Source organism: Triturus cristatus, chromosome 4_1 (genome assembly GCF_964204655.1).
Source record: "Triturus cristatus chromosome 4_1, aTriCri1.1, whole genome shotgun sequence".
Classification (NCBI taxonomy): Eukaryota; Metazoa; Chordata; class Amphibia; order Caudata; family Salamandridae; genus Triturus; species Triturus cristatus.
The window spans coordinates 545,564,418-545,584,356 of record NC_140585.1 but is presented as its reverse complement, the minus strand read 5'-3'; the positions used below and the strand labels follow the sequence as shown (position 1 = coordinate 545,584,356).

The 19,939-nt window shown below is 43.0% G+C and overlaps 1 protein-coding gene across 1 annotated transcript in view; it reads left to right on the top strand.

The window, feature by feature from the left end:
• The window catches only part of LOC146855203 (glioma pathogenesis-related protein 1-like), a 1,108,037-nt gene that overhangs the window by 603,263 nt on the left and 484,835 nt on the right, over nt 1-19,939 (top strand). Inside the window, exon 3 of the mRNA XM_085651093.1 lies at nt 9,147-9,256. Within this exon, the coding sequence (XP_085507219.1) occupies nt 9,147-9,256 (110 nt within the window). The remainder of the gene's footprint in view (nt 1-9,146; nt 9,257-19,939) is intronic.

The window sequence follows — 19,939 nt, the reverse complement described above, 5'->3', positions numbered from 1 at the left end:
CTGTGGATTTTACCGCTCTGCACTTGTATCTTTAAGGTTGCCTAATAATTCATACTCATTCCCATGCATATTAACAATAGTGTGGTAGATCAAATCCTTCTTCTCTGAGTTTGTATTGTTCTATACCGATTGTTTTTTTTCCCACTGCTTCCTGTTTACATATAGTCTTCCGGGTAATAATATCATGGCCAGGAGGAAAGTAGCTAAGCCCCCTAGCGATCGATCATGTAGTACGATCGATTCGTTTTTGGTCAAAGCAGTCAACGTTCTCTCAGAGTAAATCAATCGAACTGAGAGACGTCTGTCTTTGGGTTCCAACCACATGGGGGTAAATCAAGGAAACGAGGCTGGAATACTCTGTAGCCCTTCTAGGGAGACTGAGATTAATACGACAACTAATAATCCCCTGGTTATAGGGGAGACAGCCCTGGATATTACCGATATTAGATCAAGAAACGGGGACTGTTCTCGAATATCATCGCCCCATATTTCAATCCCCCTTGAGAGCCCCCTTCCTCTGGGGAAAACCAGGGGATGTAGAAAGAATACGGTGGAACGGGGAAATCCAAATTCCAATCCCAAACCAAAAAAGGCTAATAAGAATATTCGGCCTGTTAAATCAGGCCTGCGAAATGACCATTCGAACAGAATAGACCCCATACCCGAGCCTTTAACACTGGCCATTTTATCGGATAAAATGACAGAGTTATTAAGGCCTTTATATGACAAATTGGATACCCTGGCCAGGGAAGTCCATAAAATCATTGGAGCACTGGAGAAAGTTAATGTTAAACTTACAAAGGATACAAGTAGAACTAATCAGAAAGTTGCCGCCTTAGGCGCAAATAACTTACTTATTTTACAGGATAAGGAACTTTCTGATAACCCAAAGGAGCAGCCCCATAATTTGGACGAGAGTAATAAGAATAACGAAAGAATTCTGGTATCGGATAACTCTCTTACCAATGACCGACCTAATCCATCTCAGAAGGTTGGAAGGGTGACCAAGCCGGACAAACTTATTCCTCGCAATTTTGTAAAACCAGCCGACTTGAGAGGGTCTGTCTGCGAGGAAAGGGAATTGACTCCAACCGTAAACCTGCCCCCACAATGCAGTGCATATGTCGCTATTCTGGCCAACGTACCAAAACTCAAACCTGGACAGGCAGAAGATCATGAGTCCCTTTTAAACAAAGTTGTGTTTTGGTTAACCAACAATTGTAATTACCCAATAGCAGAGATTAATCAGATCTTGCCAACACGTAGAGTAGGGTGGATAGGTCCCTCTAGAAAATGCTTTGCAGGTGACTGTATAATTATTAAATTTAGGTCCCCGAGATGGGCGTTTAATACATTAAACAATGCGCCACCATCTTCCCCTCGGGATTTCAATACCACCCTTCTCCCCCTCGGGTTCTTTTACAGACATCTAATGGGAACATCCTGTAATGGGTACGCGGATCACCCCAGAATAGGACACCAGTTAACTCCCCTTTTGTATCCCTTTGCTCCTGGCTTTGCTATCCCGGTATCTAATAAGTATCAGGTCTTGGACAACCTGGATTGCAATGATTTACTCAAGGGTTCAAGTTCAACGATTAATTTAACATGTCCACCCATTGCCCTCGGCGAATGTATGCCTATAGAACATATTATTATTAGAAAAGAGGCGGGACATGGTGAACCCCCCCAGCAACATGACACTAAGAACATGGATATAGGGTATCTGGTCACCACTTGGAATATTGCCGGTTTTAATAGGAAAAAAGGAACGCCATCATGGGCAGATTTTATATCGGCCCAACACAATATAATTTGTCTCCAAGAGACATGGTGTATCGATCCTATTTATGTAGAGGGTTTTACCTCACATTGGCTCCTGGCTCAGGCTTCATCTTCCGGTAGAGCCAAGGGAGGCCTCCTGATCCTGTTTTTAACCAGTTTAAATAAATGTAAAATTAAAAAATGTATTAATGTGGGTATCCATGCCCAGATCCTGTGGCTGGCCTCCTTTAGCGGTAAAGATGTTATCCTGATTAATTTCTATAATAAAGTCTTTAGTTCTCTTCGTGGTTTAATCATTAATGATCTGGATAGAGAACTTGAGAAGTTGACCAGTACTATTAGGAAGCCAATTGTCATTGTTTGGGTGGGTGATTTTAATGTTCAAATATGTCCTTTTTCTACAACCAAAGTATGTGGCCCTTGAAGAGGGGAATCTGAATTTGATGATGATTGTTATATGCATTTCCCCCACTGTGAATATGGTATGGCTTTAAACGGTGCTATGGTCAAATGGGATCTAGAATTGTTATATTGTGATACTAGTAAATACAATAAGAAATGCTCCACTTTTATAGGTAGAAATGCAATGTCCATTATTGATCATATTATAATTTCCTGTACACACTCATTCTCCCCACCATGGATAACGGAACAACCCACCAGCGACCATAACAGCATTTCTGTGTATCTATTGTGTTGGGGACCCAAACATATTCCTAATATACCTCAAAGTACAGCTATTATTCCTACCAGACCAAATGGAGTCCGGTTAAAATGGGCCGGTGTGAACCCAGCTGAAGTTCTGCTTGATGTTGTTAGTCAATGTCGGAATGAAATAGAAGTATGTTTAGGGGATGAGGTTGATCCCGCATTAATGTTAGAAAACTTTAACAAGATAAATAATACAGTGGAGAAGCTTTTGACGAAACCAGTCCGCAATTATAAAAATCCCAAGGTTGGCTGGTTTGACATTGGATGCACGATGGCCCTGAATAATCTCAAACAAGCACTGAAATGTAATCCCAGAAATTTAGATTTAATCAAGACCATGCGTGCTGATTACGTCAAAGCTTTAAAAAACAGGAAATTGGAACTTCAAGAAAAAGCCTGGGAAGATTTGAGTCTGGCAGCCGATACTAAAAATAGTAAATTGTTCTGGGAAACCGTTAACAGTACCTTTTTGAAGGATGACCATAGCCCCGAAATTAACTCTCTTATTAACTGTAGTGACTGGATAACTAATTTTTCTAATATTTTCAACCCAGTCAATACAGATATATCAACCACTAATTTTAACCAACCCTCAGATGAATGGCCTATTATCCCTTTATCAATTAGTTTAGAAGAGGTTATTGATGGTATATTCAGTAGTAAAGGGGGTAAGGCACCAGGACCCGATGGGGTTCCCATCGATTTTTATAAAAATGAACCAGCTCTATGGTCACCTTTTTTAACAAGAGTTTTTAACATTGCCATTGAGACACAACTTCCATTATCATGGGGACAATCCATTATAATTCCAATATACAAGAAGGGAGTTAAAACCGATGTTAGGAATTATCGTCCAATATCTCTGCTCGACTCTTCTATTAAGATCATGAGTAGGGTTATGTTGTCAAGATTAGAAGCATGGGTCCAGGAGAAGGAAATTCTTACTCCAGTACAATACGGGGTTAGAAAGGGAGTTGGTACACTAGAGCAGTGTATCAATTTAGACCTCCTGATTGGAAAATACACCTTAGCCAGGGAAGGGAATCTTTATTTATGCTTCGCTGATCTTAGCAGCGCCTTCGACCTGGTAGACCATTCAATTCTGTGGCCATTATTGCTAGATATGGGCGCACCTAAGGAGATAATCTATCTACTAGCGAGATTATATAGCACCCTGTCTAGCAAGGTGCGGTATAGAGCCCTAGGTGAATACACTTCCTTCTTCAAAGTCACAAGAGGCATCCGCCAGGGCTGCGTGCTGGCCCCATTGCTTTTTTCTTTGTTCATTAACAAAGTAGACGCAGCCCTGAAGTTGTTTGAGTCGGATGCCCCTAGGGTTGACGGTCTGCCCGTCCCAATTTTTCTATATGCGGACGATGCGGTTTTATCATCCCGTACCCCCATTGGTCTGCAACGTCTCATGGATAATTTTACCGCTTTTATTGCTAAAAGGAAACTTTTAATTAATAAATCCAAAACTTTTGTAATGGCATGTGGTAGGAACCCTATAACATCTAGCACTTACTATATTGAAGGCTCTAAGGTCCAGACAGTTAAAACCTTCAGTTATTTAGGTATCACATTCACAGGAAATCGGTTATATGGGGCCCGGAACAGGAAAATTCTTGCATTAAAATGTCGAGCAACATCAATGGCATCTTTAGATTTGCTGCTAAATTAGGTAACAGACGCATCAGAGATATGCTGGTTATTTACGAGATACGATGTGTCACCGCAGCTTTGTATGGGGCGGGTGTTTGGGGCCACTGTCCAGGAAATAAATTACAACAAGTTGAAAACTCCTTTTTAAAACGTCTACTGTGTGCTCCATCATCCGCCTCCACTGAATTGATCCATAGGGAGGTGGGCATTAAATACATTTCAGAACTGGCTTCGATTCGCCCCCTCCTTTTATGTAAATCCATCTGGTCAAAAGAAGAGACACTGTTCACGCAATCTATAATACGGGATTGTCTCAGCATGGATAACTGTTTAAAAATACCTTGGCTTAATTACAATATCCATTGGTTTAAATTTTTATTCAATTGTGATATTCGATTGGACCCAATGTGTTCAGCTTCAATTGACAAGTCTGAGATAAAAATGGTAATGATGGCCAACAAGTTAGAGGCACGATCTCTAGCCATCAAGTCTCAATCTACTTTTGTCTTGTATCTACAAATGGATCTTAAAAAGGGTTTCCAAAGCTATCTGTCATTTGTCTCCAGAGCATCACACCGTTTTGTGCTGACACGATTAAGACTGGGCACCATTCATCATCTTGTCAACTTTCCTTTTACAAAACGGAGCTCCGATCATCCATGCCCATGTGATGGAGTATCACGACAAAGCTGTTCCCACATGCTACTTTTTTGTCACTTTTATACTCATCTTAGGAAATTTTATTTAAAACCTTTCTTTTTATACTATAACATCAGATTTTTTTAAAATGCCATCGAGCTGCTTTTTAGATTAGATGACCCGCAATTGTGTTTTTATCTAGCTACTTTTTTGATTAAAGACATCAGTGCTAGGAAATCTATGATTATCTGATTAATCGTCTGTATGCTATCCTTGGTATATTGCATCTGCACTTTAATTTAGGCCTGTTTACGCCCAAGTAATACGTTATGAGATTTTGGTGAACTATGCATTTGCACTTTTGCTCTTTGTATTTTTTGCACTGGATATTTTATATCCCTACATGTTATCCCCACTGTTTTAGATTCTATTGTCTTCCCTTTAAACTGTTTGTATTATGGATGTATTGCTTACATGGTTGATTTATCTGACCGAATAAAAGCTTATAAATTGAATTGCCTGTTTTATTCTAAATTGTCATGATTTTAAGTAATCGAACAATAAACTACTATACACGGCAAAGTGTTCATCCCTTAGAAAAATAGGTGGGAAAAAAGCGATGTGAAATAGGAACACTTAGCGAATAGCCGAGGAAAGCCTCAGAGCAGTGATGTTCGGCCCGATGTAGGTAAAACCGAAATACTGAGTCCTTAATAGCGAATTGTACCGATTCGCTATTAAGGACTCGCAAAATTGAATGTAGGTAGGAATCACTAAAATATTAGTGATTCCTTAACATTCCTTAATAACGAATCCCAAATTGAGATTAGCTAATAAGGAATACCTACCCATTCATTCCTATGGGCTAGGAGGCCCATAGGAATGAATGGGAAGATATTCACTATTAGCGATTCGGTATTAAGGAATGGCAAATAGTGGGCGCTATTTCAATTGCACCCCTGAAATGTGCATGTGTGCACATGTGGCGCACATACATGCCCTAAGGGCATGAATGTCTGCCACATGAAACTTTAAAACAAGCAAAAAAGTGCTTGAAGTTGGTGGTAATTAGTGTTCCTTAAGGCTAAAGTGCACTTAATTTTGTGCTACTTACATTGCATTTAAGGAATCGCAATTATCGATTCCTTAAATGCAAGAGCAAAATAAGGAATCGCAATTTTGCGATTCCTTATTTTGCTACGAGGTTTAAACTCACCTACATTGCTCGCAGCCAAATAGCGATCGGTAATGCTGGAATTCTGCTAATTTCAGCGTTACCGATCGCTATTTGGCCACCTACATTTGGCCCTTATTGTCTACATAAGCAAAGAAAATAAAAAACCCAAAAAGAGAAGAGAGTAAAAAGGAAAAAAAAGAGGGAAAACAAACTCAGAACTTCAACTAATCATAAACTACCAGTGGGCCAAAGCTTGTGTAATCAGCTGATGTCTTTAAGATTCATGCTGTCTAAGGAACCGGGGGGCATTTGGGGGTGCAGGGTGGGGGAAAAGAGGGGGAACGAGCCAGGGGGAGGGACGGGGGAGGCGACCCCAGGAGTCTCAGGTAGCCCCCTCTAAAAAGTCATCTACTTTGTAACAGTCAGCCAAGAGCTAAAGCATAGGTACTTGTTCTCCCTCCGAGTCCTCAGAAGTAGCAGATGGTTTGTGCGAGGACTGTTCAGGCATGTGCCGTGTATCCCACTGCTATTTCTGCCCATGGTTCCGCTAGCGGTTGCTGCCGCTTTGTGATTTTATCTTCTTTAAGCAAGTCTCGTTCCTCTGCCCTAAGCCATGAGGAAACATCCTCCTCCCAGGTGAGCATTGAGGGCGATTGCTTCGCCTTCCAACCAAGGGCTATTCTCCTTAAGACAAGCATATTGATGCACATAGGTTATGTCAGACAGTCCTTAAGCTTATGTCAGAAATTCCCACCTCAGATAAGATACTTTATAAAAAGCCTGCCAATTGAGCACTTGGGAAGAGAAGTCCTTCTCCTGGATTATCGCGCAAGATACTGCCACAAGCTCTTCAGACTGCCGCGATGCTGCTGCATCCCATTCCGCACTGAAAGCTGATACCAAGCCAAGTCCGGGAGGAGAGAAGCTACTGCTGATGTGTGTTTTCTTTCTAGGGAACTCTTACTCCTGACTACTGATAACTACAGTGTTTGCTCTGAACAGTTATGCAGTGTGTTTATTCTCCCTAAGAAACTCTTATATAATAACGCATAGAAGTAGGTATTTGGATGTTAGGTCGCTAGATAACATTTTAACTATGTTAGAAATTTTCTTTTTATTCTCGTTGTTCGAAGCATGCATTTGTGCTGTTTTAATAATATTCTGTGTAGTTATTTTAGATGTGTTAAGCATCAGAATGAGACTGCCAAAATTAACACTTTCTAGTCAAAATCTATTTTTCTTTGTGCAGTTCTTGTGTGGGATATTGTGAAGAATGAAATTGGGTTTATAAATTACCACTGTGTCCCTGGATACCTGTTTAGGTACTGTTATTAACCTAAAAACAAGGACACTGCCTCAACTACGTATTGAGTGGGGTTGTGTGGGGTTACAACAACCTACTTCTTCACAATCAATCGCTGTTGCATTGAACTAAGTTCACTTGTGACACCCTTGGATGTGAATGCAAACCTTGCATAGCTAAGCAAGAGTCTTAGTTTACGCAACAACCCATATAATCTCCTTAGTCTCCTCATGTATTGTGCTGTCTTTGCCTCAGACTCGCCAGAGCAAAGGAGCTTTTCTGTGTGTTATTGCAAAAGGCAAGATGCCTGAATTATGCTGCAAAATCTGGAGGACAGTGGTGTATTCCATTGAAAGCTAGCCACCACCTGACCGATCTCAGAGCAGGGTAATAGAATGTGACCTGTACTAGTTAACCAAAAAAAACAGGCCTGAAGGGCCTTTCCTGATGGATCAGGTAATCCTTACTTCAAGATGAGCTTTTATCTTCACAACTGCCCTTTCACAAAATGTATTTATTATAGAGCAATTTCACACCAATTGCATGAAGTGTTATCGTGTACAGCTCAAACAGCGCATATTGTATGGCATTCTGGGTTAAGTCCAGGGCCGGCTCTAGGGCGGTGCAATCTGTGCCACTGCACCGGGCGCTGACTTTGGGAGGGGGCGCCGTGTTTGCAAGTATATTAGGTTATAAAAGCTCCTGTTGCTGTGTTCCGGCCTCGAGAAATTTTCAAGAAACCATAAAAACGTCAAGATAACTGCAGGTGATTAATGTTCTTCCTGGATCTAAAGTGAAGTTTTGCCTAGGGTAAATTTTGACTAATTGTAAGGTAGCACAGAGGATTAATATGCTTACTGCAAAGAAAGTGTACTATGCAGATTACAGAGTGCATATAATATAAATAGTTCAGTGGTTAGTGCTTTTGTCAGATCATTTTGTTACTTGCAGTGTATAAGTTAAAAATCTAATATAGAGCAGTGAGCTATTAACTGTCACCAATGAGCTACATGTTAAATGCAAGGTATAGATTAGAGCTTTCTTATTTACCTCCCCCCCCCCCCCAGTTTTTCATTACCCTAATGTTACAAAAAGGGTTTATTTGGATAGAAATTATTATTAGTAAACACAACCCCCAACCATAGTGAAGTTTTAAATTCTGAGTTTGTGCTTCTCCCGACCAAGCACACTTAAACTGTATTGCCTACCAGTATGGATGACGTGACTCTTACACCTCATAATCATATGCTTTATGTAAAATTTCCTATACACTGATCTACATATGTATTATTGTCTGTGTGTGTGTGTGATGTAAAATTACACCATACACTGGTACGGGTGGTGCTATAAAACTAATGCATCTGAGAGAAAGTGGTTATGGAGACGAGGGGCACTGTTAAAGGGTGGAAGTGAGGGAGTCTGTGACGGAGGAGGTCATTGGCGGGCGCCAACAAACATTGTTGCACCGGGCGCCACCAGCACGAAAGCCGGCCCTGGTTGTCTATTTAATAACACAGTGACAGACAGCTTCTGTTCAAATATCTATAATGAACAAGCCCGTATCGAGCATTTAAGGAAATTGTTCTACTAAACACACACAAATATACCGGATGAGTGTCCTCAAGGGCTCCCTTATATCTGCTTCCTGTTACCCACGAGCTGGTATGTCCTGCATTAAAAGATTATCTCCATAGTCCAGTACAATTAAAGGAGTCCCTACGGAAAACAGTTATTTTTCACTAATAGTATCCCTCAATCAAGCATTTGTGTACTAATCAAAAGCGATGGGGATTTTTAGTTGAGTCAAATAATATAATGTTATACAACTGCATTTTGTGTGTAAGATAAAAAATATTATGTTACTTTTAGGTTGTTTGGGCTGCTAGTTACAAAGTTGGATGTGGCGTGGCATTTTGCCCAACTGTAAAAGAAGAAACATCAACAAATATGAACATAGTAGTGTGCAACTATGCACCACCGTAAGTTACATTTATTTAAAAATGTAGATAAATCCAATTATTCAGATTTTCTCTCACACACCTAAAGTACGTCTTATCTTCATTTAGAAAATTGGGGAATTTTTGATATGTTGTTTTCTCCTAGTGTGCTTATTTGTTTCCTCTCTCACCTGTCCCCTTCATGAATGGCCCCACTTTCCCTGACCCTTTTAGTAATCTCGAATGATCAGGATAATTAAATTGCTGTGTACAGTAATACAGCCATATTTGGCTGGCAAGCATGGCTGTTTGTGCTGGTTATCTAGTAAGTGTTGTTGGATCACTGCATTGCACCACTATTGCTATAGTTAAATATCAGAAATTAGACCAGTTTCAGCTACAAGAAACTCTAAGCAGATCTTACAACCAATGCAAAGTACCAGAAATTTAAGGGTAATTAACCTAGTACTCGTGAGTCGCCGCAGACAGCAGCATGGGCATTGGCAAGCCTCAGGAGAGTAAGGTGCACACATTACAGCAAGCCAGGATGCTAATTATTACAAAGACAGTACTGCTTAGTCGACTCTAATAACAAGTATTTGCAATGCAATAGGTCTCGCATTCAAGCCAGTTTGAGCTATTGGCATTGTAAAAGACAATGCATTTTATTTATGTTTTGGGTTATAAAACATAAATAAATGGCATTGTCATTTACAATACTAATAGCTGAAACTCTCACAAATGAGAGACCTATTGCATTGCAATAAAGGGCCTTCTTGACAGCTTGTTAGATTGTTAATATCAGAGGAAGAGATCGGCCTGCGAAGTCTTCAAAGTAGTGATAAGTAGTGCAGTGAAGAAGATGTGCAAGTGTTTTAAGTTACAGAGACACAAAGTGTGAAGTGAAAGTTACATATGATCCGAGTTATAAACACAAACAAAGCACTCCAACACCTTTCGCTCTATGATTACACTGTCGCGGCTCAGGAGGAAGAGCAGGAAGGGGGGCTATTTCCTTCCCTCTCCGTGATTTGAGTGTACAGTGTGGCATTGCGTAATGTCATTGCTATCTCTGGCCTAATAAAAAACACTCCAGCTGTAGTAGGGCCCTGGCTTCACATCCTGGTGCAGGGTGGGCTGTGCTTTATGGCAGGCATGGAGGAAGGAAGGGATGGTCTCAGCTGCAGCTCCAGCCTCGTATAGTGGCCCTGCTATTACTAGTGAGTGAAAGGCACTGAGGTGGTGGTATTGGTATTGGTTGTGGTGGTATTGGTGGTGGTGGTATTGATGGTGGTGGTATTGGTGGTGGTGGCATTGGTGGTGGTATTGGTGGTGGTACTGGTGGAGCTGATATTGGTGGAGGTGGTATTGGTGGAGGTGGTGGTATTGGTGGTGGCGTTATTGATAGTGGTGGTATTGGTGGTTGTGGTACTGGTATTGGTGGTGGTGGTATTGGTGGTGGTGGCTTTGGTATTGGTGGTGCTACTGGTATTGGTGGTGGTGGTATTGGTGGTGGTGGGGGTGGTATTGGTGGTGATGGGGGTGGCATTGGTGGTAGTTTTGGTGGTGGTAGTGGTGTTGGTATTGGTGGTGGTGCTCGTATTGGTGGAGGTGGCATTGGTGGAGGTATTGGTGGTAGTATTTGTGGTGGTGGTGGTATTGGTGGTGGTGGTGGTGTTAATAAAACAGGCTGTTGAGAACAACCCGTCAGGCGACTTTAGTACAGATGATATGTAACACAGATATGCTGTTGGCAGCTTCAGCCTATTAGCACTTTATTATGTGCTACCTGGAATTCACATGACTTCATTCTCTAATCATTTCTAAATCCATTTAACTTTGGGGGGGTTGAAACAGACACAAGATAAAGCTGGGTTAAAGTGATTGAAAGCAGGCGCCTGTGTTACAGGGGCGGCTGTGCTGCTTAAAAAAAGACAAGCTGTTTTAGCTGAAGCAGTGCATGTCTGGCCTGCAGTAAGAGAAACTCAATAAAGTAAATAGTGCTTACAGACTAAATAACAGGTCCCATGAAACAACTGAAGTAAAGGGGCCAGTCGCCATGGGAGGGAACGAATGTAGACAAACCCTGTACTAAGGAGGGAGTAACAAGCCTATTAGCGAATCCGAAGGCAGCATTTACCAAAGACAATGAAACAAGCCAATGAAAAATATGGGAGGATTGTGGGCGCGGCATCTGTCTCATACTCTACTACAACAGTCTCACTATCTACTGACATATGGACTTTGGTATGATAGGCTGCAGGATTCCTTTAGCAACTGTCCCTCATTTCCTCGTGTGTGTATATAAGTTAAGTTAACCAGCCTTGTCATGGTTTAGTAATGTTCTACTCTGTTTCTTTTATTTACACTGCGATACCTAAAAAGCGGTGTCACTATGGCTCTGGTGGCACTCCGCTTCAACATGTGAAGGTTGCTGACTGTGAACACTACTGCATCAGCTAAATCAGAGTGCGAGAGCGCTGCTACTGTGATTACACTGTGCTCTTGCAATGTTCACTATATCGCTTTTGAGTGCTTAAAAAAACCCCAAAGATTGTGGAAATAATATATAAAGCACTCAAGAACCTCAATAGGAAACTCAAATGATATATCCCAAGTGCCGAACAGGCTCTTAGCTGTTACAGCCTGCACCAACACTCTCCTTCCTCATCGGCCAGCTGGGGTGGGACTCGGTTCCCCAGCCTCCTTCACTCATGAGGCAGAAAGAGGGAGGGGCCCTCTCTACTTAAACTGACACAGACACCTGCAGTGCAGGACGTACGTAGGCGCACCCGAGCTGCGCCTGGGCAAAGCCCGGTCCAAGGGCAGGCCCGTCTGCACCCGTACATGCCCAAACGAGGCCGGGCTGGGCCTACCCTCTGAGGCCTTCGTTCCTGTGAAGCTTCATTCTCCCCCACCTGGCAAACTGAGTCTATACCCACCACTAGGTACTGTCTTTTTATTTGACTTTTTTTTACTTCCCATATACTCTTTGGAACGGCCCGTACTTTTACCCCTAACTTGTGTGGGTTCGGTGTTGTGTTTTGTGGCTTACTAGTTGACTGTTAAAACAAGCATTGGCATAGCCAATAGGTCTCGCCTTTGAGACCTTATAAGTGTTTAGCCATGCAACAGTTGCATAACTAAACACTTATAAGGTTCCAAAAGCGAGACCTATTGGCTATGCCAAGCAGCCGTGCGGCCGCTAAAGTGAAAGTAATCGCTGTAAAAGTGGCGCGCGCGCCCGCGCACATGCACTATAGCTCTAGGCTGGCCCGGTAGCACTTTTTGGAACCCTCTCAATAAGTCTCGCCAGACCAGCGCATGCGCTGGGTCAGGCGAGACCTAAAAAACTGTTGGGACTATGGGCAGGGAAAAAGGAGGTGACTCCAGTCCCACTTCAGCTTCTGTAGTTGAGCCTTCCCCAAAATCTACACCAAAACCTACCTCAATTGGCCAGTTGCTTCAGGGTGCTGTCAGTGCCATCAGCAATGAAATTGTCAGAACCGAACGGAGACTTTCTATTAACACAGATGGGCTCAGCGTGGGCTCCCCTGGCTTGTCTGCCTGCTTCTCTACGGTTACTCGCACGGTCTCACTTTGTACCAGTGTTGAGCTTTCCCCCACTGCAACTTCACATAGCACAACGAGCAATGTCTCCTCCCTCTGCCATACCCCGACTCCTCTAACGATCCACACAAGACCTTGCCTACAATATCAATAAAGGAAGTTAGACGCGGCAAGACGCATAAGCAGACGGCCAGTCCTCCTATATCTTCCCCAGTGTCTGCTCAAGTGCCCGCACCTGAGCGCGGGCCGGAGACATCATATGCCTCAGTGGTAAGTACAGATGCCCCAGAAAATTTAGTCCCAACCTTTGTTCAACTATCACAGGTCGACCGGTTGCATCTCTTCGACTCCATCAATTAATTTCTGGCAGCCAACCTAAAGTCTTTGTCTGAAAATTTGTGCTCACGTTTCATTACTATTCTTTCCCCCACTAGTTTCACACCTAGACAACATCAAGTCCAATGTGGCTACATTGGGCATCAACTTTCTAGACTCAGCCAAAAAATCTTCAACTAGCCCCCCACCAGACTCTGTACTTTGTGTAGAGCAACCAGCAACCCTCTGGAAAAATGTGTATCAGCAACTCAGATGTTGCCTTCTCACAGCACTTTGCCAGCCCAAGCTGCCCACCTGTACAACAGAGAATCTGCTTCTGGCCAGCTCGCAGACCAAGCACCCCCTATCTCTTCCCATCTTGTTATCAACGTAAGGGTTCCTGGGGTCAGAGAGGCACCACTCCACTCCTTGACGCGCTCACAACTTCATATCATCAACCTTCCCCCCTGCACCATGCCCGTATGTGGTCGTATTGAAAGGGGCCCCCTCATTGCTCCCAGATCCAAGTGAATCTCAGGAGCAACTTTTCAATAAAACTCTAAACTGGTTGGCTCGACAAAAAGGCCTGCAATATCAGCTTGCTAAGGACATTCTGCATGTTAGGAGATGTGCTTGGATTGGCTTAAACCGGCCGGACTCATATAGAGACTGTATTGGGATCAACTGTAGACTTCCAGAGCTGGCTCATCATTTGTTATTCACTGCAAGTACCAGTAATGGAGCTTTCACCACTATCTCTATGGTCCATTTAGGCTTTTTTTACAGGCCCCCCCCCTTGATTGCTGGCTGTGCCTACCCAATCGAGTGTTAGCTAGTCGCACTCTTGCTTTTCCTCCTCCTAACCACCATAGGGACGGTAAATATACACAGAGAAATTTCAGCCCCAACAACTACCAGCAGTCAACCCCCTTTTAACACCTTCCCGCCATCTCGGGCTCCATTGAGTGTTCTTCCTGTCTCATTCCCCCATATCCACATCCAATAGATTCCATTGGTAGACAATCCCTTGTTGCAGGGATTCTGCACATATACAGAACTATGCGCAGGAAACCAAGATCTCGGTGGATAGTGGTGTACCAACCTATCACCTCAGTGCCCAAAATCCCAAAAACCGACTAGCAATAGTGTCTCATTCGTTCTCTGACTGACAGCAAAGCTACCAATAATTAGACAACCCAGAACACAACATTCCCAACTCTCTCAGGAATCGCAGGAGCAAGACAACTCTTTCGCTCACTCACTCATACTTGTCCACAATAAGAGTATTTAGAGTCATGGAATAGTTTAAAATGTTTATTTTAACGAACGCGCTCTATGGTACAGTACACGTGCCATAACTAGCAGCAAAATGCATAAAAACAATATCGTCAGCATTGTCACAATTCCATAGAATACAAACGGGGATATCTTTTTATAAAGACAGTGGAAAAGGGCTACAGTGCCTTACCACCCTCCCCGTGCTAAGATAGAGTTTATTATACCTCCAGGTCTAGATGAAAGGTTTACATCTCAGGACAAGCACAGCTCTTCTCTCTGGAAAGGTCTCTCACCAAGTGTCTGAACAACATGCTTTGCTTGCAATGTTAAAGCATACGACTTTCAGCAGTGCAGCTGTGTGTCATGGTATGTCTAGGTGCGAGGGACTGACCAGAACAGAAAAACAAGGGGCATTGTTTATCGACCCTGTACATCGTGTGCAGACTAAACCTGAGAGCACAGTAGAGAACGCGAAAAGCAGACAGTTCTCATGTGAAAAGGGCACAAACAATATCTTGCAAAATAAACGCATGTAGTGTCGTGCGCAAAAGCAGCCTCGTGGCAGCGAAGCTCATGTCAACTTAGCACTGTCGAAAATGAACTTACCATGCATACTACACTCTCAGAGTCAAATACTGCCACCTCGTTGTTAGAACAGGCAGTGGTCGCATCCCACACCCACACTTCACACTTACACTACAGATCTTTCTCCTTCCTCAGTTGGAACATGGCAGGCCTCAAAGGGAAGATCAACAACGATAATTGGAGGACATTTATATCTAAGTTTGATTTAATCTTTCAACAACAGACCTGGCTCACTGAACCTTTGCATTTTAAGGGCTATGCTTGTTATTCAAGTCTTGCTACTCCCTCCCTCCACGGCTGAGTGGCCGGAGGATTAGCTACTTGAGTTAGTTTGAGCTTCAAGGTAGAGGTTTCACAGGTTAAATCTAGTTCCTCTGTCTTTTTAGTAATATTAATTCGACTACCAAAGACAAACATGGTTTTTTATTTGATACGTTTTTATAATAATGACTTTCCCAATGCTTGCCGTTCACACTTTATCATCCTATTTAAATCTGTATCCCTACTACAACCTAAGGCTGATATTAGCACTTCATTTGTTAACTTTTTTCTTTGTGGTGATTTTAATGCTAGGATTAATCATGATTCAGTCATAAATAGACACCGTACTGGGCAAGATGCTATGGGCGGCGAACTATCTAGATATCTTACTGTCCACAGTTTGGTTGATCTATTTGAAATCCTTTGGGGTGCATGCATTACACAGATATCATTTAGAGGGGGCAGGAGAGCTTCCCTCATAGATTATATGTTTGTCAGTCCAGACTTTTTCCTTGGTTCTCCACAAGTGAGATCCTGCCTACAGACTGGGGTGATCATAATGCCTTAAGTGCTTCCATATGTTTACCGCTTAAGGGCTTGGCACATAACAGTAACTTAGCCTCTATTACACAACACTCCACAGATGGCCTCCGCCTAGTTTGGAGTTTGAATAAGCCCAAAGAGTCACTCACAGCCTTACTGAAGTTGCACCTTAACAAATTTCTCTATTGTCTTGGGGAGAACGTACCGGACTCTATGGCCCCACACTACATCCAGCGAATGCGTGCAATTATAGACTCTATGCTTAAGCCTATCCGTACCCCAAACACGTACCCAAGATGGTTCGATGAGGCTTGCTCATTGGCAAATAGGAGGCTGAGGAAAGCCCTTAATGCACGCCCCAGGAATAGGTCTGAAATCTCCACGGCACGCATCGAATACAAAGTCGCCCTCTCAATTACGAAAAGGGAATTATACATCCAAGACTGGGAACTTCTGGAACTCGCGTCCCAGGGAAAGGATAGTAAATCCTTTTGGGACACTGTAAAATCAATACGGTCCAGGAATTCTTCCATTAATCCCCCCTCCAAAATAATATCTCTGATGCCGACTTGGTCACCCACTTTGTCTCTATTTACCACACCAAGGAGGAGCCAATCTTGTCCGCCGCTCTTCACACCACATTGCAGAATTCACCCCCATTTTTTTCTAACTTTGGTGGAAGTTGAGGCGGCCATCCAGCATAGTAAGGGAGGGGAAAGCTCCAGGCCCAGATGGGGTACCGATGGACCTGGTGAAATCCATGCCCGAAATATGGGGCCCTCTCATTACGAATACTTTTAACACTTCCCAATCTCTTTCTATCCCTCCCTCATGGCCTTCTGCTATAATAGTCCCCATATTCAAAAAGGGAGACCGATCGTCGACCAAGTGTTATCGACCAATTTCGCTCATTTATAGCATGATCAAAATCATTGGCAGAGTCATTTATGACCGCTTGGTCGAATGGGCAGCCGAAAAGGACATACTCTCCCCTTCTCAATTTAGGTTTCGACCTAAATTAGGTATGAACGAACAATGTCTGAATTTGGCTTTGACTGTTTCTAAATATACCATGGCCAAGCGCTCCCCCATATACTTAGCTTTTACGGATTTATCCACTGCCTTTGATTCAGTGAACAGAACCAAAATTTGGTTAATGCTGCTGGATCAAGGCGTGGCTCCTCCCCTGGTGAATATTTTATACTGTCTGCACTCAGACCTCACCGCCTTCTTCTGAATTTCCATTAAAGAGTGGGGTGAGGCAGGGTTGCATATTGGCGCCTCTTTTATTTATTTTATATATTAACAGTTTAGCAGCGCACCTAGCGTCTTCCCACACAGATATACCTAGAATTGCAGGCTCCCCAGTTCCCACTCTGCAATACCCGGACGATGCAGTATTGTTGTCCCTTACCTCAAAAGCCCTGAGACATCAGGTGGACCGTTTTGCTTCCTTTATGCATAAGCTGAACCTTAACATTAATTATTCTAAGTCACACATCTTGTCATATGGCTCAGGTAAACTAAAACTAAATAAAATCAGTATTAACTGGCATGATTTGATGTCCTTTGAGAAAGTTGTCTACCTGGGATTACATTTTTGTTCCTCAGGGTTATGGAATCCCCATTGTGCTCAGGTTTGTACAAAGTTAAGCAAAACTGCGGGCACAGATAGCAACCTCATCAGACCATAAATTAGGGGGGCACTGTCTCCAACATTGAAAGAGTTGAATTACTAATGTATCAGTGTGGCCACTTACGGAGTGGGAGTTTGGGTTTTTATCAAGTGCGGCTCCATTTAGGCTGAGGAAAACTGCTTACTCTGAAGGCTTTTGAGTACACCCCCATCCACCCCCACCCTCACCATGCACTTCAAGCTACACCATGATTCAATGAGGTACGATTTAGATGGCGCCGCTTTTACTATGAGTTAGCATTTGGTTGAATCCAGCCACCAAACTCTGTAAGGATATTATATCCGACTGCATGGCATTGGACAAGACTTTCTCCATACCATGGTTGAGCTATTTAGGAGATACATTCGGCTCCCTTGGCATACCCTGGTGGTACTCTGAACCCAGCCATATTCCCAATAAAGGCAAGTCCGAGATGAAATGATTATTTAAGGCTCACCGAGCAAATATTAGGCTGAAAGCTGAGCTATCCAAACCCTTGGTGTTGCAATACTACAGTCTCCTTTATACTGATGACTCTTCGCTGTATTTGGCTTTGGAGTTGTCCAGATGGGAGTGGTCTTTACTTTTCCGCTTCAGAGCTGGGACAATCTACTGGTCTCTCTTTTTTAAAATGTTTTTAAATCCAGCTGGGAACACAGTTTTCTGTTGTCCCTGCGATAATCACACTGTACAATCTTTGTTGCATTTTATATTTTTCTGTAATTTGCACAGTTTAGCACGACAGCACTTTCGGGTTCCCCTATTAAGGAGGCTAGGCCTTTGACGCTTCAGCCCTGCTCTCCTTCACTTATAATCCTTGTGCTGCCCTGAAATTGTCTTTTCTGTCTGTGCCTTCTGTGAAAGCAGCAATTAGGACCAGACACACTCTGTTGGGCTAGTCCGGTAGGGCATTATGCACATCGTGGCACATGCACTGAACCCAGTAGATGCGTAGGGTTTAATTAATGGGGACAGTAGGTGCACATAGCAGACCCTATCTGAGGTTTTTTGCACTCTCTCTACTCCCCCTTTTTGGTGCTTTAATCCCAGCTCTTATCCCTTTTTCTTTAACAGCGCACTGCAGTCTGATTCTGTTTTCACATCTTTGGTTCCTTTTTAGGACTCGCCTGATCCAGCGCATGCGCTGGTCTGGTCGAGACATTTTGTATGTGGGTTTTCCAAGTGCTGCCTGTGGCCTAAAGCTTGCGTGCACGTGAGCGTGCACGCGCGCAGCCGCCATGTGTCTTACCTCCGCCGTGCTTGATCGCGTCCGCGATCACTTTCATTTTGCGGGCCGTGTCATTTTCACGGCCGCGCGGCCAATGCTTGTTTACATTGTTTGCAGCACCCTTCAAGCGTGATCACTTTTTCCTGCTTGTTGCATTTTCTTCTCATGCCTCGTACTGCCTCTCAGATATCTCCACATTCTGCAAAGCAGGAAGGCGGCACGTCTCAGAGAGAATGATGAATTGACTTGTTCGGATTTTTTTTATTTTTCTGTTAAAATAATATTTATGTCAGTTGCATATGATTTGCCTCTCGGCCATTATGGCAATGTCAGGAGTTTAATTGACAGCTGTGAATAGCAGCACCTGCAAACAGCTCAGGGCTTGTTCCTGTGGTCTGGCAGCATTCTTGCTGCTTGTTTTAAATAAAGGCTTACTCACTGAGACAGAAGTAACTGACAATGGTTGATTGATGATGGCCCATCACGCAATGCCTGACATCTATCATTCACCTAGTTCTTTTGCAGTCTCACTTCCAGAATTCATTAACAAGGGCCGGGGCACCCAGGAATAGGACTGACACAGATGGCACGTAAGTGCCCGTGTTCCAGGCAGCCTGGCTGTGCCGACTTTATGTTAAACATGCGAACCATATCACGACGCGGTATGTTTAATGTAAATCCGGAGGACAATGGCGGCAGCTTTTCTGCGAAGAGCTCTTGCCTGCAAAGCTAAAAAAAAAATACTCGGGTTAGGGGGTGCACGAGGATTTCCCACGTTTTTTAAGTTATTAGCACATTGTTCTTATTTTATTCTTGTAAGCCTACATTGTGCATTCATTGACCAGCAGCACTGCAAGGAAGCACCATGTCGTTTTCTAGCTGACATACATGCAGTTTCACTCTTCAAATGAAATAAAGCTATCTGTTTCATGTTTCTATGTGGAAAAAATGTTAGTAGCATCATGTTTATATACAAAAACGCCATTTTATTAAAAAAAAACATCAGAACTGTACAGGTCAATCTGGATCTCCAGTAACCCTACATATTTCAATGATTAACGCGGTTATTTTAACAACAAAGGCATATTTTTGAAGTAGTAAAGGCGATGACAGTCTGAAAATGACACGTTCTGTGAGGAGATATATGTTTATTCTGTGTCAGTGGCTACGGTGTCATGTAACTTACATCTGTCAGAACACAGTAGAGCGGCGCTATATTAAAACTATGATGACAAAACTTCATGAAATCAAATTTATAAATGGAATACC